General features: G+C 39.9%; 1 protein-coding gene across 5 annotated transcripts in view; it reads left to right on the forward strand.

The window, feature by feature from the left end:
* Positions 1-6,195, forward strand: part of TEAD1 (TEA domain transcription factor 1) — a 157,392-nt gene extending 151,197 nt beyond the window's left edge. For all 5 annotated transcript variants that reach the window (XM_017825021.1, XM_017825019.1, XM_017825018.1 and 2 more), the window contains one exon: positions 300-6,195. In XM_017825021.1, coding sequence (XP_017680510.1) covers positions 300-413 — 114 coding nt within the window. In that variant the 3' untranslated portion in view covers positions 414-6,195. The remainder of the gene's footprint in view (positions 1-299) is intronic.
* The last annotated feature ends 4,559 nt before the right edge of the window (positions 6,196-10,754 follow it).

Genomic DNA, 10,754 nt, shown 5'->3' on the forward strand with positions numbered 1-10,754 from the left:
GTTAATGCCCAACAGGTGATTTAAAGCACAAAGAATGGTCGGTGTGGTGTCCTTTAAGCTGGTTTCCTCAGTTACCCAGCTTGCTTTCAGTGCAGTGGCACCTCAGCCAGGCTGAGGATTCACTCAGAACCGAGGGCTGGCAGCACAGGGAGGGTGTGGGGCTGCAAGCACAGAGCCGTGTTCTCCCTGCCCAGCTCCCTTTGGCAAGAGAACACAAGGCGATGAGGGTCGTTTCTTGTTTCAGCCCTGGTGTTTCCAAGTGTGTAATGTCCGGTCTCCCTCTTCCTTCCCCCAAACAGGTGGTAACAAACAGGGATACACAAGAAACCCTGCTCTGCATGGCTTGTGTATTCGAAGTGTCAAACAGCGAACATGGAGCACAGCATCATATCTACAGGCTTGTAAAGGACTGAGCAGTTATTTATATATACACTTCATTTCACTTCTTTATCAAAACACAGACTGTAAACCTCAAACACTAAGTGGCAGTGCCTCTGGCCCAACTTTCACCCACATTTTTCTAAATCCTGTTTTAGTGAAGTCATTTTTAATGTGTTCATATATAATTGTAGCTGTGAAATTCTGGTACAGTTGTAAAAATTATTTCTAAAACTAAGTGTTCTTCAAATTTGTAAACCACAGTTCTTTGGGAAGACTGTATTTAAGAACCTAATGCCTCTGTCTGTGGAGGCCTATTTTTAATTCTGATAGAAAAATGTATGACAGAGCATTTGCCATGGGGAAAAACTGACAGCGTTTATAAGAATTTATTTTGGGTTTTTTTCCAACATGAAATACTTGTTTTACAATGCAAGTGAAATTGAAATGAATCTTTAGCTATAACTGTAAATGAGTACGCAAAGTTAATAATCTTTATAGAATTATCTTTGTAACTAATTAGGGTGGAAGATATGGACGAATGTAATTCACTAAATTATTTTTTAAAATGAAACATTTTTCTGTTTGAAACCAAATGAAAAATATAGCCTTAAGAAATGCCTGATGGAAACAGACAGGTCCTAAAATTAGGCAAATTTTGTATTTTTTTCTCAACGCTAAAACTAATCTTCTAATCCATTAAACTTTCAAACAGGTATTGCAGAGAAAGAAAACATCATCCCTTACCCCTAACATATCTAGTGTATTTTAAAAGAGTATAAAGTTGTATTGTACTAATATGAAAATTTGATTATTTAATGAAAAAGATGGCTCATTTTGCAATAAGTAGGTAAATACTGAAGATTTAGACTTGCATTATATGTAGTCTTGTGTGTGCAGTTATATTTTATATGGACAACTATGTTTTCTAATAAGTTGAGCAAAAAACTTGCAACTCTGAAATGAACAGATGAACGGAAACAACTGACATTGTGACAGCATCAAGTAATTCGTAAACAGAAAGCAAAACACTAACGTGTTTGAAAGAAGAGTATGTACAACTCTGAAAGGATCAACAGCTTTAATATCTATGAGATGCTAGAAAATCACAACCAACAATCAGGCAAAGAAGATTGGAAAGTGGAGATTTTTTTTTTTTCTCCTTTTCCTCTCGGTCATGGTGCTCTTACACCTCCCCCAGTTGTCTCTCCAGTTCTGACTGGCCAAGACCTTTACACAAAACAGACACATACGTACCACGTGGGGTCTGCTGTCCTTTTGCATCCAGATGTGGTAGTATTCATCCTTCTGATATATTCAGGGAAGACTCCAGGAAGTGAAGTACAGCTGGAGATATTTTAATACTGTAAGGATTTGAACCATGGATGTGGGTGTGAGTGATTGTCTGAGGTAGCACGTGTGAGAGCAGTAGTCTCATTCCTCCTGGTCACATCAGAGAGTGTTGCTCCGTTTCTTCTTTCCTGCTGCAGCCCAGCACAGCCCCTCAGTTGCCCAAGCACTTGTTTGGGCAGGTGCTGGGCCAGCAGCGGGTTCTCATGTGAAACCTTTGTCTGAAAGGCTGAGGGCTGCCCGACCAAGCACAAGCCACCTTAGAGATCAGTCATGAGGTATCAGCAAAGAGGGTTCTTGGGAAGGTCTTCTGTAGTCCTTAATCAAAGAAGTTAACATTTAGCAGGTCCCTCCTCCCTACCCTTTTACAAACAGTGCCCACGCGCCATTTAAGTGTAGAATTTACTCCCAGTGCTGCAGTCATCAAAAAAGAAAGCTGTTTGGTTTGTTGGTTTTTTTTTTTTATATTATATGCCTGCATAGTACTGTCTGTTAGAATTGCCCATTGTTGAGTTATCCAGACTAGAACAGAGCCTAGATGAGGTAGTGGGTCGCTGTATGTCTGCGTCAGACCAGGTTCAGACTCAGCACTGGTGAGGCCTCGGGTTAGGGAGCGATGCAAACACCACCGAGGGGAAGGGCAACTGCTTTAGTTCCTCAGCCTGCCTCTGATCTGACTCTGGTAGGTGGATGATTGCTGTGATGTCTAGCTGTTACCTGCTTGTGGATATTAGGGCTGATGATCTTTCAGTTTTATATTCTGCGAACTGAACAGAGAAATATGTCCATGGTAAAGTCTCTTTTAATGCTCATTTTTAACACTAACAATCACATCAGGAAAAGCACTGCATTGTAACAGCCTAACGGTAGCCCTTTATTCTAAGCACTTGGTGTTACAAGTCAAAAACTACTTTGTTTTTTTGTTCTAAAGTTGTCTTTTATTTAGGGTTTGAATTGTGGGTTTGGTGATTTTTTTTTCTTTTTAATTTTTTTTGTTTGTTTGATAACAAGCAAACTCTTTAAGGCATATAAAGTATGTAAGTCAATTTTCAAAACCAGGTACAGGTTTTTTTAATAGAGTCTGACACACTACATATGCCATAACTCTAGGGTATAAACAGTCACAATGTTTATTGGTGTTCACATATGTAATATTAGGGAAACTACTTCCATCGTCTTTTCTTTACACTTCTGTAAATGATCCATACCCTGTATATGTTAATTCTTAAAAGCCTTAATCCTTCAATTGTTGAGTGTGGGGTGTGTAGTCCAACAGGCTGCCTGTAAACTGTGAGCTCTTTTGTAAGCTGGAAGTACTTATCTTGTTACTGTTACTTTTTTGTAGGAACCTTTTAATTGAGAGCTGCCAAAGCATTACAATATGCAGTGCCTTAGCATTATATTAGAAGAACCTTTAGCCTCTTAACATAAATTTTATATGTTGTTTTATTAATTGGTTCCATTTTTAAAATATCTGTATTTTTTCCCACAGAAAAAATATTACTCTTTGACTGCTTGGTCTAAACCAACCGTCTGTACAAGTCAGTCCCATTCCTACGCAGATAAATGCCTATACCAAAAGGAAAGGTTACAGATTCTTAGTTCTCCGTGAAAAAGTGAATTGTATTAATAAATGCTGCCTTTTTAAATTTCATGACCAAATAATTAATTGTGACTCTTCTGCACTCTAGCATGAAAGTGCCTTTGGTTTGAAATTCCAGCTTAGAAAAGTGCTGCCATAATAATGACAATTTGTAGAGAGACCAAAAATATTTAGTTATCACCGTAATGCCTTTGGTTTATTGGAATAAGTTGAATCTACAGGCCTCCATTCACAAAAGAGCACCATTCATAGCAAAGTGATTTTGCTAATGATCAGCCTGCTGAAGAATAACCTACTGTTTGCCATTTCTGACAGCATTGCAATCCAGCAACTGATTTGTCTGTGATATAAAAATGAAAATATTCACGTTTATATTCTCTTCATCCAGTCACGCATCTGCATAATGAGAGATCCATATACTGCAGAATTTCAGTGGACAGACATGACTTCACTGATCTCCTCTAATAATATTTCGGTATCTGTGAAGATTCTTTGTTTAGACACAAGATTTTGTTTACAAAGTTGTGCATGCTGAAAGTCAGCTGCATAAACCAAGATGAAAATGGAGAACCGAGAGCAGTTATAGGGAAAATGGAATTGTGTGTTTTTAAGCATTGAAATGTTGAGTGTGAGTGTTGTGGATGAAGGTGCTGTTAGAGAAACTCTGGCCAGCACGATTCAAAACACAGGGTTGTTTTGTTTATCTCCCAGATGATGTCTTGGAAAAACAAATTAACTCCTCTTAATAACGTGTCTGTATTTGATACCTTCTGTGAACGGGGGCCATACTGTACACTACAACTGAAACCGACGGGAAGAGGAGCAAGATTTTAAGAAAACAATGTTAGAAAGAACAAATATCAGCAAAACCAAAAGCTGTCAGAGGGATTATATAGTTGTGAATACAATTTTAACTTGATTTTTAAAGTATTTGATGAAAACTAAGATTAACTTTTTATATAGAGAAATATTGTGACACTGTGTGGTAAATATTGTGATAATTCAAGTTCCCTTTCTCTAAAATATTATTTTTGTTATTCCTTCAAGGTCTAAATCTCACTTACCTCTATAAGACAAGTAATCCTGTTGAACATAGTGAGACTGAGGTAGGGCAAAGACACTTTAGCCCCACAAGCAGAGCAAAACATTTTCAGTTATTGCCAAACGTTGCAGCTGTACTAGTCAATATTTGTGATAAACTACACCTCTGTCTCGTTGAAATAAGAATAATGGTACCATTTGGGGCTGTTAAAAATTACTACTAACAAGTGTAGTTTTACTTACTTGAATTCCAGACCGATTTTATTTAGGTACTGCACCACTATTTTGAAGGAATCGCAGACATAATGCCTGTTTCTCACTTTCCCTTTCTCCCGCAGCTACAGCTCAGTAAGTTTGGCAGTAGCTTCTTCCGTTAGACCTCCATGGGATGGGCTATTGGGAATAATGAAGGGTGTACATTAATGTTGAATGTAAGTAACTGGCCACTTCGGGGCAGATACGGCATTTGACGTACTAATCCATATCTATTTATTTTTCCACTGCGGGTCCCGGGGTGTACTTGCCTTCCTGAAGCAGTTCCCCTTGGAGTTTTCCTGGAGCACTCAGTCAGTCATGCTGAGAAACTCCTTTCCTTGACCCATACTGAATACACTGATACGCGTGCCCGGTCACACAGCAGATGTGTGTAATAGAATCCAGTTTTGTACTTTTCTCAGGATGATCTCTTTTCCCCCCCCCTCTTACCTTTCATAACAAGATGTTTAGCCCCCTAAAAAAAGATTGAGGCTGGATAAGTCAAAGTACAAGAAACACTTCGGACATCTTCATCTTTTAACTTTTCAGGTCATTCTTGCTGAGATCATGTCATTAGTTTCAGTGTGTAAATTAAATCTTAAATGCACTCAGTTGACTAGAAGGAGATGGATCCCTGTTACCTCCTTACAGAGTATATGTTTTTTGTTTTGTTTTGTTTTGTTCTATGGGCCTCTGATTCAGGCTCATGACTGCAGACAAAAAATACAATATGTGCCTGAAAAAAAAAAGACAAAAGAATTTTATAACATTGAAAACCTGAATAGCCTTTAATTCTTCAGTACATTTTATGTAAAACAGGTTGGGTTTTTGTTTTGTTTTGGGGTTTTTTTGCCATGTGCATTTGTTCACATTTGTAAATGACTTAATGGAATTCTCACTTTATGTTTATTTGTGTAATGTGTATAAAATGGGTTTGTGACTTAAGCATATTCATATATGGTCAGTGGTTACTTTAATATTGTACTGCTGCTGGTAACTTTTGATGTAGAACTTGCCTTTTGATGATAAAGTACCTCTAGGTTAGACAGTGAGGGAAGGCTCTTGGAAAAAAACTGAATGTTCTCCAATGTTTTCTTAACATATTTGCAGAAGCTTTCAAAAGGAGTTTCAGTCAAACCTCTTGGCAGTACAGTATTCTTGTATTTGTTATTGTCTGTGTGTAGGTACTGGTACCTTTTTTTTTTTTTGTTTAAAATGTTTTAAGTGTTGGCTTTAAAGTGAATTTATCTTTAGTATGATAGTAATATGAAAATTATAGGTTTTGTGTGCAGAGAATTTTTTTATAAAGTGCTTTGTAAAAAAAAAAAAAATGTATTCTAGCTTTCGCGGTACATATGTGTGATAACTTTAATATCCATGACAGTTAAGTGCAATTATTTCATCACTCTAAAAATGCTATTTTTGTGTCGGTTACTGCAGGTGTTTTCATGTCTTTGCAAAGTGACACATTTTGATGCCTTCTTGATAAAGTGGTAGAATTTTTGTAGCTTTCTAGAAACTTTGTATTCATACAGTATCGATTGAAAATAAAGACAATGAAAGTGTTTTGTGCATTTATCTTAATCTCTTACATCGATCTGTTTTTAGTGCCGGGTTTAACTTTCAAAACTATTTTCCAAAAGAGCACAAGGCCTGACTTGCAGCATCATCTCTGTACCTTCCTAAGGGTACAAAGGACATCCACCAGGGGTTTACAAAAACCTGTAGGGATGGCACTTGAGGAAGTGGCACATCTGGAAGCTCTGTTCAACCAGGAGTCCATAATCCTTCCTCCAGCTTGTGTGTCTTCCTAAAGAAACGGTGGTTTTGAAACAGCAGTTAAACTGCACTGTTAAAATGGGAAAAGCCACTCAGGCCCCTTTATTCCAGGAATGACCTGTTCAAAATCTTACATAATAAACGGTTCCAAATACATCGTTAACTTGGCAACTAGAGCTGAGTGAGGAGCATGGTAGTTACCTGAGGTTGAGGTGTTTCTTCCAGGACAGTGGGAACTGTCCTACTCTGCGGGAACTGAGGTCCTAAAAATGTGACATCCTTTCAAGAGATTGGTTTCTTGTTTTCCTTGAACCACTTGCCCCTCAACTACCCGCTGTACCCGGTATGATGAGAGGATGAAGCGTGGTCAAATAGTCTCCTTCATTCACGAAGTGTAATCACCTAGCTAGGAAAAAAAAAATAGAGAAAGGAAAAGAGAATAAGAGGGATATCCTGGATCAACTCAAATCAATGGGAAAATTACCAGGAATTGGCAGAGGGATAAAAAAAAAAAAGTACATCTGGCTCATCTCTTCTTCAAAAGGGGAGCAGTGGCTTTTGAATAAACCACATGCCCCTCCCATACTCCCCAATTCTCCTTTTGGGTGGCAGATGTTGCACTGCCATTTTTAAAATGCCAGCAGAGCACCCCCCCATGGGCAAGATGAATGGGTTGAGAACAATGCACAGATATGGTCTGTTTTGACCCTGTTTTCTCCTCTTTGTTCCCCATTAAGTATATGGCTTCAGCCCTTTGAAGTGGGTTAGCAGTTTCAGAAGCAACCTGCTTCTTAATTAAGGTTCTGCTTCTTAATTAATTTAGGTTAGAACCATAAATCTTCCACCTTTGGGAAAAGTGTCGTGCAGCATTTCAGGTTGGAAGTCCCCAGTGCAGTGTCACACCATTAGTTTATTAATGAGCTGGTTTCAGCAGAGGCAGCAGCCTCTCCCTGAGGAAGCCCGGCCTGGTTTGCACGGGCAGGGAACAAAGAAGACAGACCAGTTACTCCATGCACAGAAGGATGAGCTGCTTGTGGTCCATGGACTTTTCTGTGGATTTTAATGTGTTTTTTTTTTTTTTTAAAGATGCAGCCTATAGGACACTACAAATCCAGAACACATTTAATGCTCACAAACCCCAGGAGGAAAAGGAGGGTTCAGAGCTAAGCAGTGTGTTAGCAGATGTCTGTAGTTCCCCCACACAGCTCTAGCTGTTCATCCCAACCTTGACCTTTCGCAGCCTCACTATTGTTGTCTGGGGCCCTTTGAGCAGAAACAGCTGAACAATCTGTTACCCCAAACAGTGGCAGCTTAGCAGTGGTCATAAATAATTACCTGCCCTGTAGAGAGGTGTGACACTTAACTGGTTAATGGTTCTAAATTGTTATATGATTGCTGATGTTTTGGGAGAGCTAGAGCTGTGCTGGAAATGCTAGAAAGCTGGTGAAGGTGGGAATGGCAGGAGGGAGTGGGTAGAGAGACACTGTACTAGGAGTATAAGGAAAAGGAAAACTGTAGAGACCTAGAGAGCAAGTGACTGTGAGGAAATGAGTAGCAGGGTGTTGCTTTTCAAAGAAAATCAAAAGCTGAGGACAGGACAAAATAGGAAGAAGGGAGAAAAAAAGATGATTTGAAGACCAACATCACCAATAAAAATTCATCAGAAGGAAGGAGGGAGAATTCAGACTAAGAAAAAAGCTACAACAAAACAAACATTCACCTTCTAGGTCAGTAAATATAAATATAATTGCTGCTTTTTTTTTTTTCCCTCCTGTATTTTTTGTTATAAGCCCTTTCTAGGTTGGGACATATCCTCTTTAAGCTTGAGGGAAAGGGCTGCTTTAGGCTTCCATTCTTGTGTGCCTCACTGGGGAGAGCTGATAAAGCCTGAAAACTTTAGCAGCAAAGCACCCTGTAGCTGCTCTGACAGATGAGGAGCTGTCAGCTTGGTTTCGATTAGAAAAGAGGGAGAAAGAGAACCATGAGCAACAGCCAGAAGAAAATCTGAAACAATCAGCTGAGCAAAGACACTTGAGTGAAAGTGACTGATCTCAGTTTATCCAGCACTAGTGATTTCTCAAGCCACCTTCTTTCCACAGATGTGTGGGTTTGGGTGCATGCACGGAGTCCATTAGAGCTTGATGTTTTTCAAAAATATTGCTTTTTGTGCCCCTCACTCTATTCCTAGAGCTCAGAGCATAGCAGGTAACGTTGATGTTACTAAACTGGAGCAGAAAGCCAAAAAACAAATGTTTTTCATAAATCTGCTTCCAAACATCTTTTATCATCTTTGAGAGGTGTCCACACACATAGAAGAGTTTTGGAACCTTAGGCATTATAGCTGTTCCCTAACTCTGGCAAAAACAATGTCCCATGAAGGGTTGTGTTTGGGGCCATCAGAGCAAACAGTGCAGGAGCTGTGATTAATATGTATATATATCCCTTTTCATTCCTCTTACTTATACAGTTCAATGAGAGAATTAGCTCACAACTCATCCTTACCTTGCAATGCATCTCAATGCTCTGTTTTCTGGACCTCCAGCACAGAGAGATTATGGCAGCAGCTTTCAGACTTACTCTCTGTTTGAACAGAGCACTGAGCTGTATGTGCAGCTGCCTTTGCCAGGGGGTTAACAAACTACAAACTGATTTTTTTTCCTGCCCCAAGCATGTAAGTTTATTATACATATTTAAAGATACTTCTCCATTTCTTTTTCTGTTGGCAGAGCCCAGAGAATAAGTGTTTTTTTTCCAGACTTCTAAAAATTCCTTTCTGCTTAGCTCAGATGTTCTCTGCAGTGTTATCAGAGATTTAATTTTTTTCAAAGATACTTGTCTTTTCTTACCCTTTCACCTGTGATGTTGAACTAGTGAGCATTATACTTGGCAAAATGTACAAGAACAGCATTCAATTTATAACTATTCCCTTCAGTTCCCTATAAGAACATTTCCTTTTTGACACAGCTCTATATGAGTTGAAGGGGATGGAGGGGGGAATGTCTGTGTCTTCATGATGTTTGGCTTTTTGACCTGAAGCCACATATGACAAACTCAGGCAATGAAATACTAGATTGAACCCCATTGCACACATATCACAGCATTCCACAGCACAGAGAATCTAATGGCTTCACTGTAAAATATATGTATTGCTTTTACTTTGACTGTATTATATTTTTAACAGAGTTTAATCTAAGCTTTATCATGAGAACACCATGATGAGTGGAAACTGGACATTGCAGTTCACCTCCAGAGTTTACAGCAATAACGTGGGAGACAGAACACTGGTCCCAGCAGAGTTTGTGCTCCCTATCTCCTCCAATGATCTCCTGTTCTGAGGGAGGTGGTGGTGAGTAATATTTGGGAGGTGCCCCAAGGCTTGCCAGCGATAGGCTCTGGATAAGCACGAAGGAACAGGTAGATGTGGTGCAGTGACAAGCAAACTCTAAACTTCTTGGCTTTCCTGTCCACTTTCACACATCTCCCAGATAACAAAAGGACATAGTATCATGTGAGCAGTGAACACGAAAAGTGTCTTGAGATCGGAGACCCCCACACACCATTTTTGCAGTCTTTCTCTGCAACTGCTCCCTTCTCTAGAAGGCTATTGCTTGAGACCAGGATCCCCGGGCCCCACAATTCCTCTTCATTCTGGGTGAGGCACTGCAGGGCATGCAGAACACTCAGACGTAGCTCTGGCATCAGCTTAGCGCTTTTTTTGCACGTGAAGAAAATATCTTCCCATTAAGAACTTCAGTGCTGGAAGTGGTAACAGCAGAGGTAACAGCAGCTCTGAGAGAGCAAGGCTAAGGGCTCAGGAGCCACTGAGAGGAGACACAGGACAGACATGGGCGGTCAGACTGGCTGTCTCCATGTGTCCTGCTCTAGGCCACTGTGGTTTCTCAGCTGGGAAGGAGGTGGAAAGAGAACTCTCTACCCCTGCATACTGTAGCACCAAGAAGCACAGTGAAGGAAGTTGGCTTGAAGGTACCTGAATACCAATGGAAAGGAAGAATTAGCCATGATTTGAAGATGAAGCTGATGAAGCAGGAAATAGGGGAAAGGCTCTTTCAGAGAACTGCAGAGGAGAAGGATTTTCCACTACCTCTGGTCAGACACGTAAAAAAGCAGAGCAAAAGTCAGTGTTGGTCAGCTGGAGGCAGCTGGAAAAGTAGCAAAGAGAAATGAACCCAGAGGACCAGCCTGAGGAAAGAGTGCAGAGTGCTCATTATAATGAATTAATATGAATATGGCCAATAACCTGGTAGGGAACCACTGAGTGGTGGAAGAACATCAGATAATACCTGAAATACTGAAAGAACAGATGCAGAGCTCTGTGTGTTCAAGTGGG

Source organism: Lepidothrix coronata, unplaced genomic scaffold (assembly GCF_001604755.1).
Source record: "Lepidothrix coronata isolate B3197 unplaced genomic scaffold, Lepidothrix_coronata-1.0 Scaffold115, whole genome shotgun sequence".
Classification (NCBI taxonomy): domain Eukaryota; kingdom Metazoa; phylum Chordata; class Aves; order Passeriformes; family Pipridae; genus Lepidothrix; species Lepidothrix coronata.